The following is a 21,314-nucleotide window of genomic DNA, read 5'->3' as shown; positions in this document are numbered from 1 at the left end:
TAAGCTGTTTTTCTCCATATTTATTCAATGTGTACAGGTGTTTTGCTTTCATGTGTATCTGTGCACCGTGTGCATGCAATGCCTGAGAAGGCCAAAAGAGAGCATCAGATAACCTAGGACTAGAGTTGCAGACAGTAATGAGCTGCCATATGGGTGCCACCTGAGTCTTCTAGAAGAGCAGTTAGTGCTCTTAGCCACTGACCCATCTCTAACCTCAAATCACTTCCATGTCTTTCTTCATTCCTGACCATTTTCCCCAGCCTAACAACCATGTTTTTAGTGGGATTTCTGTCACAAAATGGAGAAATCCCAAAATGCTAGCCTCCTCCCAAAGTTACAGTGGTTCTTTCGTCTCTGTCTAGGTAGGCCATGGACATATACAACTATAGCACTAGCAACTCAAGAGGCTGAGCCCACAAGTTCAAGGGCAGCCCAGCAACAAAGTTTATCACATATCCACTGAGCCGTCAGTGCTTGTGTGCTTATCCAACTCATCTTGCTGCTAGAGACAGTTCCTCTATGAGGTCCTCCTTACCCTCTAAGTGATATAATAAATAGGGCAGCACATTACTTGCTAATCCGTTATACCGTCTTTAAAAAAAATAGAGAAAAAAATCAAGGCTCATTTTTAATTACTTGTCTGTTGTTTCCTTTCTTGGCACAGGTCCCTGCCCTTCAAAGGTTTAAATAAGTCTCGGCTTTACAGATGATGGTGCTGGCCATCCTTTCGGCTCTATCCCATGAGCTACACTTTTTCACTCAAAAAATGCTAATCAGCAACAATGCCACAGGTTCACCAAAGGATTTCAGACCCTTGTGTTGTGCCTTGTCCCAGATGCTTAGCAGGAATAAGAGCTAGCTTTACTGAAAGAGAATGGCCACACAGATCGATCGATCGATCGATCGATCGATCTATCTATCATCTATCTATCTATCCATCCACCCACCTATCTATCTATGCATCCAGTCAGCCAGCTAGCTATGTAATATGTTTGTCATAAAATAAAATATCAAAAGCTCACACTTACTTCCACAGACACAATTACCCTGTCCCTCCTTTCCAGTGGAGGAGAGGTTACTTCAAATGGTTCTACTTTCACACAGGGAATAACAATGACAAAATGAGACTGTTGTTAAGATAAAAAGAAGAAGCAGAGCAGGATGAAAAAAGTAGCAAGAAGAAAGAGAGAGGAAGTGGCAGAATTAGATAGAAATGTTTTTGGACATAAAAGCCAAGACAAGAAGCATATGTTTATGAACCTCAAGGACACATTATTACATTTTTTGTTGTTGTTGTTGTTGTTGTTGTCCTCGTTGTGCCTAGACAACAGGCAGAGATGAATATATGAGAATTTCTCAAATAGCCAAAACATAACCAATGCTATTTAGTAATTATCTCAAGAGTCATGAATGTAGTCTCCTATGCAACCTCAAGGCAGAACATCTAGCTACTCACTGATTTCCCTCAGCTAGTATTTTCGCTACTTCCTTCAAGTCTGTGAACATGGCTGCCATGTTATTCTGCCCATGATGGCCTGGTGGACTCCTTCATTGCCCCACCCTTTTATCCCAGACTCTCCATGATGGCAGGGGCTTATTTGGCTCACTGATTATACCTAGCCCCTAGGCAACTGCCTGGAGAGAAGGTGCTTGCTTGGGTCTGGTTAAATGAATTGTCTTCATCTCTTGCTCCTTTTCAGTAGTTCCTCATCTTCCTGAGTACTATGGCTTCCAGAGTCCTCAGAGTACTGTGGAAGTACTATGGAGAGGCTTTGCATATGTTGTGTGGGGGTGTTAATTGTGTTCCTGTTTGGGCAGCACTGAGTCGCAACTTTAAGTAAGACATTTCCTTTCAAGTTTGAGGCTGAGAAGAAGAAACGACCTAGCTGTGAACTAGGCTCGAACAAAGCACAAACTTCCTCTCAATTCTGCTCTCTGCTCCCTCTATCACCTGAGGGAGAAATAAATAAACTGAAGAAGAGAAAAAAGCATGGGCCAGGCAGAAGTCTGATGACCACCTTCCTCCAGTGACAATGTAACAATATCAACTTTTCTGAAGACTGAAATGTTTTTCTATCCTAATTTATGAAATAAATAAAGCAAATAAGACAATAGATACTAAAGCATTGCAATAGTAAAGCTATACAATGGGCTTGACCATTACTTCAGGTTTTTAACACAATTTCTAAAGATAATAAGGTTCCTTGTGGAACAGTTTTTGCAGAAGAGAAGCAAAAAGTGTAAGTGCTCCGTCCAATCCAATCAAGTAAACATTTAAAAAGAATAAAGAAGTCTTCTCTTAGAGGCTTTCCTTAGCAGTTTGCACATGTTCACACAGCGAAAGTCCCTGAAGAATGATATTGCCACAAGCCCAAGCCTCTGAACAATCTATATTTATGAAAGGCCTACAAGACTAGGGATGATTCAGCAGATAAAGACACTTGCTACAAACCCCAGTTTGATCCATAAGAACTGATTGCCCCAAGCTATCCTTTGACCTCCACAGACAAACGCACAAATACAAACAAACAAAACAAAACAAATAAACAATGTTGGGCCTAGAGAGATGGCTCAGGGGTTAAAAGTGTTTGCTACTCTTCTAGAGAACCAGCATTTGATTCCCAGAACCTAGCATCAGGCAGCTCACAACTGCTTATAGCTCTAACTCCAAAGAATACAAGGTCGTCTTCTGGCTTCCCCAGGTACCTGCACACTCATGCACATATACACCAATATACTTAATTTAATAAATAAATGTAATAAGAGAAGTGATGTAGGAAATAAGTCAGCATGCAATATGTAGCTATTGTTTACAGGTTAGTTTAAGAAAAGAACCACTTACTTGGGTGGTTGTATGAAATGGGTCTAGAAGACAGAGTAGCTGCAGCAACATCTATGCCAGGCATGTCACCAGCAGGGTGGAGTCCTTCTGCTTCAAACTGTTCTGGCTTGTTCCCTGCATCCACATGAGATACAGTTAATTGTGCCATAAGTCCTTAGTAACAGTAACAAGTGAAGAGAGTACTATGCAGTGCAGGAGTGGGAGGTGCTTGGGACTTTTAGGGAGTGGTGGGGATAGATCACAGAACACCAAAACTGCCCTTTCCTACAGAGTTCTAAATCTAACCACTTACAAAGTGCTCAACTCTCAAGTTTCTTTACATTTTAAAGAATTACATGTGTTCCAGAGCTTCCAGGGACTAAGCCACTACCTAAAGACTATACATGGACTGACCCTGGACTCTGACCCCATATGTAGCAATGAATATCCTAGTAAGAGCACCAGTGGAAGGGGAAGCCCTGGGTCCTGCTAAGACTGAACCCCCAGTGAACTAGTCTATGGGGGGAGGGCGGCAATGGGGGGAGGGTTGGGAGGGGAACACCCATAAGGAAGGGGAGGGGGGAGGGGGATGTTTGCCCGGAAACCGGGAAAGGGAATAACATTCGAAATGTATATAAGAAATACTCAAGTTAATAAAAAAAAATGTTGAAAGAGTGTGAAAAAAAAAAAAGAATTACATGTGTTTGCAAAAATCCAATGCAGTAATAGAGAATTCATTTGGTTTGCTGATAAAATCCTTTGAGTCAATTTAAATATCAATGATGGAAAGTCAGTAAACACCCCAGTACAGATGGGAAAGCTTTGGTAGCTGAAAGCTATAAGGAGAGTCAGTTTCTCTATTTGTTTAAGGAAAGAGGCTCCTGCTGGGTAACCCTTGCTCTCCTAGATATGATCCTACACCTGTACATACAGACATACAGACATACAGACAGCTCTGACTAGACTCAGTGGGTTGGAGGGAGACAGGGCATGGGGAGTCAGGAAGGAGTTCAGGGAGAACAGGCAGTGGCTATGACCAAAATACATTGTATACATGTATAAGATTCTCAAAGAATGAAAAATTAATGATTTAACACAGTCATATTGACTGTTGAGTTTAAAAAAGTGACAAAATTCAGTCTTTTCATTTAAGTATGCAGAATGATTCTTTCAGCTCTGACAAGGAGATTTATAAGCCCAAATGATAGATTATATAGAAATGTAAAGAATTCTCAGGCTAGAAAGAGTCTTGGAGGTGATGGACCCTATATCCTTATTCTACTTATAAAGTAGGACAACAGAGTTGGAGGCAAGGCTATATAGCCAGGCCACCATTTTCTTGACTCTCATCTTAATTTTTGTATATCTATGTGGAGGTCAGGTCATGTTCAGTGTCTTTCTCAGTCACTCTCCACCTTATATTTTGTGACAGAGTTTATCACTGAACCTAAAAGTTCACAGATTTGGCTAGACTGGCTGGCTAGCGAACCCCCAGGGCATCCTCCTGCCTCGACTTTCAGAATGGGCCGCTCACCCCGCCTTTTTTATGTGGGTGTGCTTTACAGACTGAGCCACTGTCCCAGCCCCTCATTTGAATATTCCTTCACCTCCATTTTATCAGTGAAGAGAAGGTTTGCTTAAGTCTGAAGAATCAACAGGATCAATATAAGTTAAAGAAAATACTTTCATATTTCACAGAAAGGAAAAAGAGTGAACAATAAAAAACTTACTTATTGAGGTAACCCCAGCCTTGAAATATTAAAGATTCACTTTATGGTGTTAGTTTTTACTTGGAATCTATGAGTTACACCAATTATTTTCAAAGGAAATTCAAGTGCACCCTATAATTCTGTCACAGAAAGATGAAGCAAGGCTGTCAAGATGGCTCAGCAGTAAAGATGCTCCCCACTAAGTGTGACTACTGAGTTCAGGGCCTGGGACAGACAGAGTGAACCAAAAGAACTGACACATGCAAGTTGTTCTCTCATCTCCACATGTGTGCTGTGCTAGAGACACACATACATGTTGCATACACACAATAAGAGTGCAATAAAAGTGTTTAACGAGAAAAATAAAGCAATGCACCATATCACAAAATAAACATGTCCCAACATACAACTGTTTTGCTAAAAGAAAGTTTTCCTATATTTCTACTTAGAAAAACTGAAAGGTATGTGTTAGGGTTGGGTCAGTAAAATGATGCTTTTAAGGAGGACCCAAGTTTAATTCCTGGCACCCAGCACTCTCCTAACAGTTAACAATCATCTGTACTTCCAGCCCCAGGGAATCTGACACCCTCTTCTGGCCCCTATGGGCACAAGACACAGACATACAAGCAAGCAAAACACCTCTAACACATAAAAGTAAATGTTTTTAAATGCTTGGGAGATTGACTCTATGAGTACAGTGCTTGCTTTGCAAGGGGAGGAAGCGCCTCAGTTAGAATCCCCAGAACCAGGAGTTGAAGAGATGGCTCAGAAGTTAAAAGCACTGACTGCTCTTCCAGAGGTCCTGAGTTCAATTCCCAGCAACCACATGGTGGCTCACAACCATCTGTAAAGAGATCTGATGCCCTCTTCTGGCCAGTAGACATACATGCAGGCAGAATGCTGTATACATAATAAATGAATAAATTTTTTAAAAAAGGAAAAAAGATTCCCCAGAACCCACATAAAAAAGGGTCATGACAGTGGCTATCTATAATCCCATGACTAAAACATGATGGAAGGCTAAGACAGGAGAATCTCCATTAGTTAACTCACAGGACATATATAAATACTGGTATACAATGGAATGATGAGACCCTGGTGGTAGATGAAATATGCCATCTGAAGTTGTCCTCTGACCTCTAGACAGGTGCCATGGTACATATGTAAATGTATATATATACACACACACATGCAAAACCTAATATTCAAAACTTACATCTGAAAGATGGTTCAAATTTCTCCTTATCTTTCAAAGATTGCTTGTCCACATTTGAAAACTCACTTTTATCTTGCATTTCAGTTTGTCTCTGATATAAACTAGATTGGAAGAATAAATACAGGAATATGAAGTGTTAGTAACAACATAAAAGGCCAAGAGAATAGGGTACACAAGTTGTCTGGTTGTTAAAAATAACTTACAGAATGTTTTGCTCTTTTTTTAAGATAGGTTCTCTTTGGTGGTCTAGAACTATGTAGGCCAAATTGACCTCAAACTCCTGGCAATTCTATCTCAGACTCCCAAATATGGGGACTACACGCAGGAGCAAGGATGCTTGGCTCTAACACTCAGTTTTTCATTGGCTTATAAGGAATGGCTCTACTCAATTGTTAAGAGCACTGGCCGCTCTGCTAGAAGACCTTGGTTCAATTCCAAATGCCCACATGGCTTCTCTCAACAGCCTGTAACTTCAGTGCTAGGGGATCTGACACCTTCTTCTGGCCTCTGTAGACACCAGGAAGGCATGTGCTACCTAGGTATACATGGAAGCAAATCACCCATACAACATTAAAGAAAATGCTTGCCCAGCATGTATGAGATCCTAGTTTCTATTACAATATAGTTCAAAAGAGAAGAAAATGAAAAGAAAAAAGGGTGTGTGATGTGTGGTGGGAGAGAGAACGGCTTCAGAGGACAGAGCCTGCTACTAGGCATTGTTCTTGGCAACTAGTCTATTTACTCAGTAATGTCCCTTGTTACCACCCTATCCCTGAAGTAGACATGGCTCCAGTTAACAAAGAATAGCTTACTCTCAATACTATTCCTAGGATAGTTTTCCAGTAACCACAAAACATTCTTCTCTAAAGACAAATTCCATATGCCATCAGCACAAAGCAGCTGAAGTGCACAAGCCAAACCATGTATCAAAGTGTGCTGACTTTACATACTATGGTCTCGATGCTCTTTTTGGCTTGCTAATAAGAAAAGTCGGTACAAGCTGGGCATGGGGACTCATGCCTGTTGACTCAGAGTTCAAGAGGCAGGTAGGCAGGAGGATCACTACAAGTTTGAAGCCAGCCTGGGCAATATAGCAAATGAGTCTGTCTGAAAACAAAACAAAATAAAACAACTACAATCTAAAAGATATTAAAGAATATAAATGGCCTAGGACCATGGTGGACACACATAGCAGTTTTCAAGTACAAACAGGCAGCATTCATAAACATCAGATACCCAACTGGAGGCCACAAGTAGGGATTCGGAATCTCCTGTTGTGGTCCTTCCTGCCTGTGAATTACAGCTCAGGTGACCTGCTAGCCTAATCCCCTTCCTCCTACCTTGACAGTCATACCCTACTGTCCACCATTACTTCAGAATTTGTTTCAATGATACACAAACTGAAACCTTGCTTATGTTTGTCTTTGAAACAGGGTTTGTCTATATAGTCCTGGCAGTCCTGGTATTCACTCTGTAGACCAGGCTGACCTTGAACTCAGAGATCCATCTACCTCTGCCTCATGGGACTAAAGGTGTGTGCCACTACTCCTGACCCTTAAAACATATTTTTTTTCCGGAGCTGAGGACCGAACCCAGGGCCTTGCGCTTGCTAGGCAAGTGCTCTACCACTGAGCTAAATCCCCAAACCCCTCAAAACGTATTTTTAAATAACATTTTGCTGTGTGAAATTTCTCTAGCTCTCAAAATGACCCCAATTGATTTGCTGTGACAAACTTTATAAACAACTATCTATCTTTATGAACCAAATCCATTCACAGACCCAGGAAGATTATTCACACAATTATCGCACACTCTCCCTCATAATTCAAATGACTTTCAAAGACCACAAATGATTTTACAATCTAACTGTAAATTTCAGACTGCTACATGATCTTTAATATTACTTTAAAAAGGTCAAAGGAGTAAAGGTCAAAAGAGCAGATAAGTAGCATGGTTCAACAGAAGATGATGAGAAAATAACTTACGAGGCATTTTGCTCTGGAGGGCTGGAGAAAGATGGACCAGAGAAGCTGTGCCTAGATGGAACCGATGATGGCTGGGGTGTTCTCTCAGGACAAGGAGTAGGGGAAGCAGCAGGTGACTCAGATGGTCTGTCAAGACAAGGGCTGGAGGAAGTAATGTGTAATCTCCTGAGACCTGTGAGGAAGAATGAATCAGGGCAAAAATATTACAAACTGCATGGAGAAGATATCAAAATATTTTTAAAAGCTCTGTTATTTTGAAAATAAATCCTACACCATCCTTGCAAATAGCCAAGCTTGCCATGTGAGAACCAAAAAGGTTCAAGCACCAAAGTCAAACCATAGAATTAACATGGAGCATATAGAACTAATCAGCAGCAAGACAAAGGCCATGTGCTCCCTCGACACTTCTGTGTGCTAAGGATACTCTTAACAGCCTTTGTGCTGCCTATTGAGCATTAAAACATCTGCATCACAACCCTCTGGACAGTGGCTTACCTTCCAGATACATTTCATTATCAAGACTTCTTCTCGATTTTGGATGCGGTGTAGAGGAGAGGCGTGTGGAGGAAGAGGTCCTGCGTGGCCGTGAAACCATGCTGCCCACGAACGCTTTGGACACATCACTCTTTTCTTCCTTTAGTATGTCTGCAAGAGGCTGTTCAGAGACAACTCTGTCCTCTGCAGGAACATGTCTGTCCCTGGAACTGGAAGCTATGCTTCTGAGAGCTCCTACAGAGTATACTGATGAAGGACTCTTTGCCGGCTGAGGGCTCATAGAAGGATTCTGAGTAACTCTTTGATAGTAAGTTCTGAAGGCCTTTTCCAAGCGCTCAGCCTCTTGCTCTAGTTCTTTTACTTTGGCTTTTGTACTACTGGCTACAAACTCGAGATCAGAGTCTGGGGAACTAGCCTCTGTTGCTGTATTTACATAAGGTGTGACCCTTGACACAACTGCACCTGCCATAACCTTGTTCTGTTCAAGGGGTACATTCAAGAAATCCCCACTTGTATCTTCATTGTGGGGTGCCATCTTGCCACTCAATAGGCCAGTCAGGGAATGAAGGGTCAGAGAACGCTTTGGATTTCGGAACACTTCGTTCTCTAGGGCTGCAGGTCACAAAAAGAAAATTTGAGAAATGAGGAGAAAAAGCTAAGAATAAAATTAAATTATACTTAAGAATATTTTTAAAGTAGTAAAAACAAGCCTACATATTAAACAGTTTCTGAATCCATAGTCATGCTCATTAACATTTACTGAAAGCTAACTTCATGTACCAAGCCTTTATAAATACGATAAATTTCACAATCTGTTACACATGAGTCTGCAATAAGTATGTCTGAGAAATGAAAAATATATAATTTATTGGGTAAAGTCTAGACAGATCTGAACTATAGCAAACATATTTAATAAATCTTTGTTTATTCCAACGAGCATGAGAATAATCACACATTTGAATTATAATATAATTAGTCTCTCGCCAGGCACAAGTGTCAGATAACCTGGCCAGAAACTTCCACTGCTCTCTGCTGGGAGAGGGGATGGGGTCTTCCTGACATGGGGGCCACATGGTCAGCAATTCCTAGGGCTGCTGAGATTTCCTAGCAAAAATCTAACACCTATGCTGCCTCTTTCCCTGGAAGAGCTCCTTATGACGCTACAAAACCAAGTGTACAATGGGCTAGACGTAGGCCATGTGTGTGGAGGGCTTCAGGAGGGCCCAGATTCACTGAACTATTTTCACATTACAAGACTATTATTATAACTTCAGTGGCAGACGGTCTGGCAAACAACTGCTAGCAGAAAAATAAGGAATTGGAAACGAGTTAAAATGAGTAAAGACCTAGAAATAAACTAGTAAAGGTGGAAGGAACAAGTGACTGATAAGAGTCCAAGCAGGAACTGAGGAAAACAAAAAAAGGAAGGATGAAAAACAAGCTAAACTGTAGGAAGTACACACTTAGCCCAAAAGCAACTGAAGGAGAAAGTATTCCCATGAATCGGGGGGGAAGAGACATTCACAGCAAAGACAATAACTAGTGCCTGAGTGCCTTCCGTATACCAGGTCATGCCTTATATCTATTCTATCTTTGCCCACTGTGGCCCAGTAGCCATCATTACCTCCATTATAAATGGGGGATTGAAGAAGTTCTAAACATGTCATGCCCAAGATCAAACAACTTCAACTGAAGGCCAAAACAAAGCAGGTCTTCAACTCTGAAAGCAATCCTGCTTCTCTTGAGTATTTATACACGGGTCTGGTTAAGGAATATATAGATATATGGAAAAGCCTGTTAGCCTTAACAGAGTCACACATGGACACATGGACACAGACACACAGACACATCACACAGACACATAGACATAGAAACACAGGCACAGACACAGACAGACAGACAGACACACACACAGACACAGACACACAGACACACACACACACACACACACACACACACACAAGAAAGAAAACCATTGAGATGGGGGAGGGAAGCAATGAGATATTCAGGAGGGAGGGAGATGGCTCAGTGGTAAAAGTGATTGCTATACAAGCCTGACTACCTGAGTTGGATCCCTGAAACCCACATAAAAAAAGACCTGGATGTCTACTGCTGCAGCAGTGACAAGGTTATAAATGGGAGGAACCAACTGTTCTGGTATTTGTATTTGAGGACTTCTCCACTGGACAGAGCTGTAACTGTTACTGCTACTATAAACATGGTTAAAACCCATGGGTAGAGAGTTGGAGAAATAGCTCAGCAGTTACAAACACTGGCTGCTCTTTCAGAGGACCCAAGTTCAGTTCTGAGCACCCACTAAAATTAATTTATAACTAATTCTAGGATGGCCTACATAAGCACCAGGTATGCACAGAGTGTACATACATATATAGGTAAAATGACCCTATACATAAATTAATTATAAAAAATTAAAAAGTAATAAATCTTTAAAAAACCAAACATCAAAAAAATGCATAGCGAGGTTCATGCCTTTAATGCCAGAACTAGGGAGGCAGAGGCACATGGATCTCTGTGAGTCTGAGGCCATCCTAGTCTACACAGTAAGTTTCAGGATAGCCAGGGCTATGTAGAAAAGCCCTATTTAAAAAAAAAGATGGGTAGAGAAATCCTAGGTCCAAGAGGAAATCATTTGATGTTGCTTATGATTTGGCTAAATGGTTATGCTGTCAAACTGCAATCTAAATATGATCATAAAGTTGGTCTTCGCACAACCTTGGTTAGAGAAGTTTCTTATTGCAGTGGGTAATGGTTAATGCAGTGACTCATAAATGTCCAAAGTGCCAAGAATAAGCAACTGCGAATGCTGACCCATAGGTGGGACATCTCGATCAACACCTCCCAGCTCAGGGAACAGCAGGGAAGAGGGTATGAAAAAAATATAAGCCCTGGCAGATGAGAACCAGTGCTGCAAAATGCTGTCTTCTGGACATGACATAGCTGTTGCACATGTGAACTCAGAGTAACTATGGTTATCTGTATAAGACAGTTAAAATTCTCAGCACTGGGGGCTGTGGGTGGGGCGAGGTATGTTGGTTCATGCCTTTAATGGTGAAGAGAGATTAGCATAGGTGAGGAGAGATTAGCAGTTGTTTTGGGGTGGTGTCATTGACAGGCTACCTATACCGCAGGGAATGACCTCATAACCAAGCACAGTGGGTTACATGGGGAATAAAAAGGATTGAAGCTGAAAGGAAGCTATAATGATGGGAGGCAGAAGCTAGAAAGAGGGAAGTGTGGATATGATCAAGATTACTTTATAAATCAGTGGAACAGTCCAAGAATTAAAGAAAAAAACTCCATGTAGGAGCACACCTCAGCACTCCCATGGCAAAGTAGAACCAGGAGGACAATGGGCAGGTAGTGCACAGGTTAGCTGGCCTGGAGTAGGCAGTACAGACACTAAGACAGGAGACTCACTGTCTCACTAAGGGAGAAGCAGAGAACTCATTCTTGAAAAGTCCTGTAACCTCCACCAGAGTGCCACAGTGCTCTATGTATCTGTTTCTCTCTTTTACACATAATTAATAAACAATTTATTTTTAAAAAGTCTCCAACCTGTCTGAGTTTGCTTTAGTTGTGACTTTAAATCAGCAACCTGAACAGTTAACCTTTTAACAGAAGCATCATATTCTGATATCTGGGTCCTTAGCTGTGTAGAATTTTCAATCTGAAAAAAAAAATACAATTACAGCTTATTCTAAAAAGAAAATATCTTTTATTCTGCTTATTTATTTATTTTGCAAATTCTAAGAATCTTTTACTCCAGCAATCAATAGGATGGCCTCTATTAAAATAACACCCAAACAAGTGTTTCACCAAACAAGTTTTGCTTTTTTAGAAGGGGTCTCTCTATGAAGCCTTGGCTATGATAGAGCTCATGGAGATCCACCTACCTCTGCCTCCTGAGTGCTGGAATTAAAGGCGTGCACCACCTGTCTAAAAACAGCTATTCTATTCCTCACAGACAGATGTTACAGTAGATGTGTGTAAGCCACAAAGCAGGTATCAAGAGACAATGGGAATTACCAGGGCCTCTGAGAAGTTTTGGTCTACATGAGTTTGCTTTCTCTTCCTTGCTATTATCATTAGGAATATGAAGTCAGAGTCACCAGAAAATGTTCTCACATGAGGAAGGCTCTTTTGCAATGTTAGGGGAAGGAATTCTTTGTACTCAAATAATCTGATTTCAATGGTTTGACATGTGTAAGCTTTCTATAACTACAAAGCAGACTAGCACAATTCTCTAAGAATAAAGAACAATACTCACTTCACTCTGCAGCTGTTTCTGCAGAGCTTGCCTATGAGTTTCAAAGCCTTTATGCTCCAGTGCCATAGCCTTTTCTGTTTTCTGTAATTCTTTCTGAAAAACTAAAAGCTCAGGGGGTGGCTGAGTTATACCTAAAAAGGTTTAAGAAAAAAAAGAGAGAAAAATATTCCTCATCATTATTATCTTAAATTTGCCTATTTCACTAAAAAGAGAAAGCATCTAGAGAAGTTTATAATAGTTTCCTTTCTTTGTACTCATGCAATTAATATTCTACTAATTCTATTAAGTGGCCTAAGAACAATCTTGATTCACAAATTTCACGATAAAATAATTTAATGCATGTTAATATAATTGAATTCCTCTGGAAGCTCTCTAAGATAAAGAATTCTTTCAAATTCTTAAATTAACCCGATAGCCTATCTCTTTCCCTTACCACATGCAGAAAGTATTCTGTCAGTGCCTGTCCTTGGTTTCATGAATTATGAAAAGTAGCCCACGGCAGTCAGGCTTCAGAAATAAGGTTGATGGCACCCTCCATTTGGGTCACAGAAAGGCCCCTTTAGTGTGTCTTATGTAGGGTAGTCATAAAGGATAATGTAGGGGTTGGGGATTTTGCTCAGTGGTAGAGCGCTTGCCTAACAAGCACAAGGCCCTGGGTTCGGTCCCCAGCTCCGAAAAAAAAGAAAAAAAAATAAAGGATAATGTACTAGAAACTGGGCCACGATGTTAGGATTCTCTTAGAACTGGGGTCTTAGGAGAGAGAGAAACTTCCAGAAGTACACTGAGTAAGAAAAGGCACAGAGCACTGGTGGGAGGTGTCAAGAAGGGACTATGAGCTCTCTTGGTTGAGAATCATAGTAGGCAGGCAGAATGATTACAACCTCTTCTCCCTGCCTTGCTCCAAGTGCTTACTGGCTCACCTGAGGCAACAGTCAGAGGGCATGAACCCCGAAGCCACCTGCAGAGGCAGTTACTTAACAAATATTACTTAAAGGAAACTCCTAATTGTGCAATAGCAAACAAAATGTAAGCAAGTTCAATGTTAGGATCTTAAAAAATCCTTCCAATGTAAGCCTCCCTTACAGACAGGTAGTAAGTAGTTCTATAATCCTGACCTAATGGAAATTACAGAAACATGCAGATCACACACACAAAAAAGACATACGGTCTAGGAGACGTAAGTTTTCATTCCTATTCTCTTCCAGTTGCTGTTTAAGTAATTTATTTTGTGCCTGAAGTTCCACTTTCTCTTCTTTCAGTTGTGAGTAATCACTCATCTCTTTCAGTTTTTCATTCAGCGAGTGGTTTTGTTTTGACATTGCAAAAAATTGAGCTTTGACAGACTCCAGCTCCAGCTAAAATTGAAAAAGGAAAACTTATACCTGAATAACTTTCACAGCACTGCAAAAGTAAAGGCTGGAAAGCCTGAATCTGAGCATCACAAACGAATGACAGTGACTATGAGACAGAGGTCAGGCCCTCTGCAACGACATCCCTTCCGCACTGCGGATAGGGCCAGTAGAAGCTCAGAGCCTGGAAGCTTCACAGACATCTGTGAAGTGAGGGAAGGGTGTATGGTGAATGCAATTTGGAGTCAATTCCCCAAATGCCACCAATACAACTACACAAGATAACCAGACATTTTAAAAACATAAACAGATGAAAGGTAGATACAGTCTCTCCGCTGTGAGGCACTTTCATTTTCTTAGTCTATTGTGTCCTAAGGATGCAAAAGTAAACCTCACCTACAGAATCCACTTCAGTTTGTTTTAGACAATGTCTTACTTATTTATCCCTGGCTGGTAAGAGAGAAGCTAATATCTACTGGCCACCTGCTATGGGTACTTAACTCCCCCAATGATCATGCTTTGTTATGTACAGAGGGTCAGGAAATTGAAGAAAGCTGTGTAGCAATGGGGGATGGGGAACTGGGGATAGCAACCAGAAAGTTCCAGATGCCAAGAAAGCAAGAGCCTCCCAGGACCCCTACAGAGATTACATTAGCTGAAATACCCCATAAAGGGGAGGGAGAACCTGTAGAAACCATATCCAGCGGTTAGGCATGCCCTTCCCCCACCAGTTGAGGGATAGGGTCACTCACCCATCTCCAAAATTTTAACCCAGAATTGCTCCTGTCTAAAGGAAATACAGGGACAAAAAATTGGAGCAGAGACTGAAGGAAATGCCACCCAGAGACTGCCTCACTTGGGAATCCATCCCACATGCAGACACCAAACCCAGACACTAATGCTGATGCCAAGAAGTGCTTGCTGACAGGAGACTGATATAGCTGTCTCCTGAGAGGCTCTGCCAGATCCTGACCAATACAGATACAGATGCTTGAAGCCAAACATCAGACTGATCACAGGGACTCCACTGGAGGAGTTAGGGGAAGGACTTGAAGGAGCTGAAAAGGCATCAATGGGAGGGGAGGCCCTTGGTCCTGTGAAGGCTTGATGCCCCAATGTAGAGGAATGCTAGGAATGGGTGGATGGGTGGGGGAGCACCCTCATAGAAGGGTAAAAGGGGATAGGATAGGGGGTTTGCAGAGGGGAAACTGAGAAAGGGAATAACATTTGAAATGTAAATAAATAAAATATCCAATTTTTTAAAAAAGAAATATCTCTAAGATTACAGTCACAGAACTTGCCTGAAGACACATAAGCAGTTAAGGAGGGAGAAAGAATTTGAGCAGCAGGATTCTTAGCTCCAAGCTCTTTTTCTACATGCTTTTGCGTGAAATTAGAACCCACTGTATTAACTTCAGCTATCACCTTCTTAGTCATAAAATAATCAGTCCAAGAAGATGTAAAAGATGGCATAGGGGGTACAGACATAGTTCAATGTCAAGAGCATTTACTGTTCTTCCAAAGAACCAGGTTTAGATTCCCCATGGGGATTCCCACATGACAGCTAAGAATCCTGCATAACTCCCATTCCAGGGGGATCTCCTGCTGTCCACAGGCACTGTACACATGTGGTGCACAGACATATATACAGACAAAACTGCCGAACACAAAATAAAAATAAATAAATCTAAAAACATCCCTATATTCTCTATAAATAATAATAAAGCATTAACCCTACCATGCCATTAAGGAAAGTTAAGAAATAGGTTCAACGAGTACCTCAACTTCTTTCATACGCTGTACAGATTTACTGAGTTCTTCCTTTTTTGAATTAATAACTGTGAGCTCCTCTTGCAAATGAAAAGTTTTTTCTGAGGAATAAAGAAGAACCAATTAAATAGTGATTTCCTACTGAACATAAAAGACATTATAAGAAATAGGTCCCATTACCCAATGACTGGTGCCAAATTACAACTGCCATATATGTGGTAAAATTCCTACGACATACTAAGCAGTTACACCCTTTGTGCAGGGCATGGGACCTTAATGTTAAGAGTGCCTACCTTCCTAAAAGGCAAAGATCTGTTTTCCTTCTGTAGTTTTTCCTTCCTGCAACACAACTCTATGCAGATTCTATCAAGAGAAAATTTACTAACTCTAAATACACAATAGCACTAAACTGTAAGATGTATCTGCTTCTATGCGACAGGAGCAAAAGGGACCACACAGCTGGTATCTAGTCAACAGTAAGTAAGCAGCTCTAGTTTACTTCAAAAATGTTTCAAATTTCCAAAGTTCATGTGCTTTTCGCACTTTCCTACAAACATACTGAAAAATAAAACATGAATATTAAAAATGTATTCAACTTTCATAGACTCAGGTCAATGTAAACCTGAGAACTTAGGAAGTATAAAGATATGTAAGGAAAAAGGGACAAGGAAACCTAGTCACAAGACAGAAAAAGTGAAATTTTCTATAATGGAGCTGCAGAGATGGCTCAGGGGTTAAGGGCACTGGCTGCTCTTTCAGAGGACCTGGGCTTAATTCCCAGCCCCCACTTGGTAGCTCACAATCTGTAACTCAAGCTCCAGGGCATCCAATATGCGTTACTGGCCTCCATGGGCACTGTGTGCACATGGTGCAGGCAAAACACCCACACACATAAAGTCAAAATACACACATCTTTAAATAAGAAATGAAGAACCAGTGAGATGGAGTCGTGAGTAAAAGCACCTGCTGCTCGGCCTGACAACCCAATGTCAATGCTAGGGACCCAGTGGTAGAAGGACAAAAACCAGGTCCCATTAAATTCTGTGACCTGTATATGTACCCTGTTTAACACATACACCCCCTCCTCCTAACAAATAAATATGCAAATAAATGTTTTGTAAAAAGGGAAAGACAAATTTAAGAATACACATACAACAGATGCCACACACTGGTAACACACACCTTTAATCCCAGCACATGGGAGGCAGAGGCAGGTAATCTCTGAGTTAGAGCCCAGCCTGGTCTATAGAGTGAGTTCCAGGACAGCCACGGCTACACAGAGGAACACTGTCTTGAAAAATCAAAACAAGAAACAAACAAGAAGACTAAACAGATGCAACTTAGGAGGCTAATAACTACATCAGAACTGAAATAAGCCAGCCATCACCTTTATTCTTCCTTTCCTCTTCCAGGAGTTTATTTGTTCTGGTGATATAATCATCCTTTAGTTCCAGTTGGTACCTGAGAATGAGAATGACTAAAATGAGGTCCTTGCCATCTACCTGGAGAGTCCACTAATCCTGAGGAGCTTATCTATAGCCCAGCATACCTAAAGTGCCAACACAGCTTAGGGGAAACTTCAAAGTCTCAGTTCTAAGGCTAGGCAACTAAATTTTAAACATCAAAGGTCCAATAAAACCTCCATCCAATAAATAGAGTTCCAAAATTCAATCACACAAAATGAAGGATGTTATCATGGGGTTACTGAAAACAACTACTTTCCCACTGGCCTCAATTCGTACAGAGAGCATAAAAGGAAACAAAGAAAAGCTTACCTAGCACACAACAGATTCTGTGTCCCCAGAGATTGGCAAGGCATTCAGTCATTTGTAATCTGCCTATGTAATCTCCCAAATCCAAACCAGGATAAGAACTTTTGTTCCTAGGGTTTATGTACAATTAAAAGCCTACTAGTATTATATCTATATCAGCAATAGCAAAAGGGATGTTACCATAGAGTTTTACTTATTTTTCTTGAGTTATCACTAGTCAGGGACAGGCAAAAGAAAGACAGACCCTCCTGTAATAAACATCCCTCACCCTTACCTTTGCTGAAACCAAAGACAAATATTAAAGGTTATTAGATGGGACGCGTACACCTGCCACTGAGAAGAGTTACCATTCAATTATCCTTGCTCCTGGATTCTATTCACTGGCCCATAAAATTCAGACTAGAATACCTGGGTATGATAGCACACATTTGCTATCACTGAACTTGGGAGCCTACAGCAAGGGAATCAAGAACTTTGGGTCAACCTGGGCTACATAGCAAGAAGCAGGAGAGAGGAGAGAAGGTAGGCCAAATTAACTGTATCTGACACATTTTCATTTCCCTTTATCACCATTTGCTTCATAAAGTTTACTTTAGCTCCTTTCTTTTGATTCTGGCTTTACAGAGTCTTGAGAGAACAAAGCCCAAGTTCATAATCAAATTCTACCTTAAAAACCTTGTAATTGTTATTGGCATTCATCTCAGTGGCAGCATGAAAAAGTAAATCACAAGCCCTCACAGCCAAAGGAGTTATAAATAAGAGTATCTGATGAAATTCTCTACACTGTATGCTTTAAAAACTATCTTAAATATTCATCGAAAAGGTTTGATTTGTTAAAGAAAATAGTTTTGTTCAAACACTGAATTTTACCATGTAAATATTAGTCCTATTAGGCCATCAATTTTGGTTACTTTTCACCAACTTAATTCAAACATGTTACTCTTTAAAAAAAAAAACCCAACAATTACTTTAGAAGTTCAGTTTTGAGTTTCTGTTCATAGGCCTCTTCAATATTCTTTAGATTCTGTTCCCGTCTCCGAAGTGCCTCAGCCTCATTTTTATTTTTTTCTTCTTGGAGCTTCTGGGTCCTGAAATTAATCCCAAAAAAGTTTGTAGGAAAGCAGACTGAAATTTATATGACTGTCCTAACAGGAAACAAACAAAAAAGTCTCCCTATATTTTACAAACTGACCTAGTTACTGTATATCAGACTAGGGAGGGAATAGAACAGGGGTAGCTGGCTTAAAGAAGTAGAAAGGAGTCAATGCCAAAGTAGTTTCTTAAAGGAGATAACTAACATTTAGAAACTGGCTAGGAGGGCCACTTGTTGCCAAGCCTGAGTTTGATCCCCAAGACCTACATCCTCATGATAGAAGGAAAGAACTGACTCTCACCAAGTTGTCCTTTAACCTCCACGTGTGCACTGCTGTGGCATGCCTGAATCTAGTCACACACCAATAAGTTAGTTTGTTTTTTTTAAATTTTTTAAAAGATTTATTTATGAGTGTACTGTAGCTGTCTTCAGACAGACCAGAAGAGGGCATCAGATATCATTACAGATGGCTGTGAACTACCATGTGGTTGCTGGGAATTGAACTCAGGACCTCTGGAGGAGCAGTCAGTGCTCTTTTTAACCTCTGAGCCATCTCTCTACCCGCCCCCTACACACACATACATACTGGTTACATCGTGAGCCCATGCTCATAATTCTAACACCAGACAGACAGAAACAGAAGGATCATTGCAAGTCCAAGGCCAGCCTGGTGTACATAGTGAGTTTCAGGTAAGCCAGGGTTAAAAACAAAATGAAAACATAGCTCAAAAAACCCCAAAACCAAAACAACAAACTAAAACAAAACAAAAACCTGGCTATAGATGGTAAGTGGTCATAATCAATTTAGAAGAATATTACAAAAGCACAAGCAAAAGTTAGTTTACACATATAACTGTTCTGTAATACTGTTTACAACTGCTGGATCTAATTCACTAGCCCATAGATACTAAAGGCTTAAGACCTGCTTTCAATATTTCATAATCTATTGATTAAATACTGAAAAAAGGGAATGACAGAAGGGAATTAAGAGAAGAAGAGATGGGGGGAGGAAGAAGTCATATTCTTACTATACACTAACCCCACAAGGTCCTCCTAGTAAGACTAAATGAGTGGTACTAGCAGCTCTCTACTTCCCAGGTGCTGCAGAGAACAAGCCGTTCTAAGAACCACAACCCAAAGCTCACTGGTTCAAGCACTAAGCAAAAGCTGCAGGTGTAGGCACCAGCACCCTCTGCTGGCTAACCCGGAAAGTCAGGGAGCAGAAAAATACACTTAATGTACTTGAATGCTTAGAAGGAGGGGAGAACAGAAGTGGATATAAAAAGTTAAGGAGAGAAGAAATCAAATGAACTGAGCCTACAAAAGTGAGAAAACAATACCAATACAGATAGTGACAATTTTTTTAATGTACTAAGACTTCTGAAGAACATATATGAATGCTAATAGCAAGGTCTAACTGGGGAAAAATTACATGCACACTATAGGTTGTGAGCTTGCTAGCAGTCCCAGGAAGAACTGAAAGATGAAGCAACCTGCGCACTTAGAAAACATTCAGTGGCACCCCTACCCCATCATAGGACATGGTTCCATACCAGATGAGCCAAGTTAGAACAGAGTTCCTTAGTGGAGTACAAAGTAGGTAAATGGAGCAGGCCAGGATGCCTGGAACTTAGCTACATACAAGAGACTATCAGAGCTGATAATTAAAGGTAGCTGCAAAGCACAGAATTTATAGAAACATTAGGAGAGCATCCAGGTTGTCCAGCTTCAAGGGAGTCTGACAGAAATATTTCTCCATGGTTTCCAACTAACAATCTAATACTTTAGAAGAAAAACCCCAAGTTATATCTTCTAAACCAGTTGATATCACCTTCAGAGCCAGGAACTCTCCCAGGCAATTTTGTTTTGTTCGTTTTTAGACAGGGTATTAACACCATGAGAAATAGCTCCATCCATTGACAAGTTAAGTTGGACTATTCTATTTCATTTTTTTCAGTACAGTAGCAGGTCTGAATACCTGATTCAAATATGCAGGCTGGTCTAGAACTCACCATGGAGCTGAAATTGGTCTCAAACTCATGGAAATCATTCTGTCTCATCCTTCCAAAGTACTGGGATTACAGACATATACTACCACACTAGGCTTTTATTTAGCTGGGGAGAAAACTCAGTAAATAAAGTGAGTGCTGTGAATGCATGAGGACCTGTATTCAGATCCCAAATACCCACAGGCATGGTGTGGGAAATGACAGAGACACTCTGATGCCCAAAGCTTGCTGTCCAGCTACTGTAGTCAATCACTGAGCTTCAGGCCAACCAATGAAAGACCCAGAAAAAAATATGATGATGAAAGATCATAGAAACTACCTCACATTGACCTCTGACCTTCAGAGACATACATGGGTAAGTGCACCTACATGTACCCTTACAGGCAACACACACACACACACACACACACACACACACACACACACACACACACACACACACGATCTTTTAGAAAAGGCTAGGAAATTTAGACATAATACTTAGTATAACCTTTTCATATCCAAAAAGAACACGTATTACTTACAATTCAAAAGCTTCGATTCGTTCCTTCAGCTCTGCTTCTCTACCTCTAAGCAAATCTATATCATTTAGTAGAAGCTGTCTCTGAGCATAAATTTCTTTTGTTTCCATCTGCATAGGAAAGCATTTACTTTTAGCAAGCAAGCAAAGTTAAATAAAACACTGCAACTCAGACACCCTTATTCTAGAACACAATGAAAGCTACAGATACTTAGGGTAACAATTTCTCCTCAAAGAGACTTCAATGAACATTTGGTTTTAAAGTTATTTTGTAGTTGCACAAAAAT

The 21,314-nt window shown here is 40.7% G+C and overlaps 1 protein-coding gene across 3 annotated transcripts in view; it reads right to left on the bottom strand.

Annotated features, from left to right (window-relative positions):
- Ofd1 (Ofd1 centriole and centriolar satellite protein) overlaps positions 1 to 21,314 on the bottom strand; it is a 40,769-nt gene that overhangs the window by 2,697 nt on the left and 16,758 nt on the right. For 2 of the 3 annotated variants that reach the window (NM_001106961.1, XM_087599589.1), the window contains exons 9-19: positions 21,032 to 21,138; positions 18,374 to 18,493; positions 17,021 to 17,094; positions 15,643 to 15,734; positions 13,680 to 13,869; positions 12,515 to 12,645; positions 11,803 to 11,914; positions 8,227 to 8,838; positions 7,732 to 7,903; positions 5,747 to 5,847; positions 2,843 to 2,956 (exon numbers count right to left, since the gene is read on the bottom strand). In NM_001106961.1, coding sequence (NP_001100431.1) covers positions 2,843 to 2,956; positions 5,747 to 5,847; positions 7,732 to 7,903; positions 8,227 to 8,838; positions 11,803 to 11,914; positions 12,515 to 12,645; positions 13,680 to 13,869; positions 15,643 to 15,734; positions 17,021 to 17,094; positions 18,374 to 18,493; positions 21,032 to 21,138 — 1,825 coding nt within the window. Of the gene's footprint in view, positions 1 to 2,842; positions 2,957 to 5,746; positions 5,848 to 7,731; positions 7,904 to 8,226; positions 8,839 to 11,802; positions 11,915 to 12,514; positions 12,646 to 13,679; positions 13,870 to 15,642; positions 15,735 to 16,815; positions 16,925 to 17,020; positions 17,095 to 18,373; positions 18,494 to 21,031; positions 21,139 to 21,314 lie in introns of those variants that run through there. The other variant, XM_087599590.1, reaches the window with a different exon arrangement.

Source organism: Rattus norvegicus, chromosome X (genome assembly GCF_021556685.1).
Source record: "Rattus norvegicus strain SHRSP/BbbUtx chromosome X, alternate assembly SHRSP_T2T, whole genome shotgun sequence".
Taxonomy (NCBI): Eukaryota; Metazoa; Chordata; class Mammalia; order Rodentia; family Muridae; genus Rattus; species Rattus norvegicus.
This window is presented reverse-complemented; position numbering and strand designations above follow the sequence as displayed.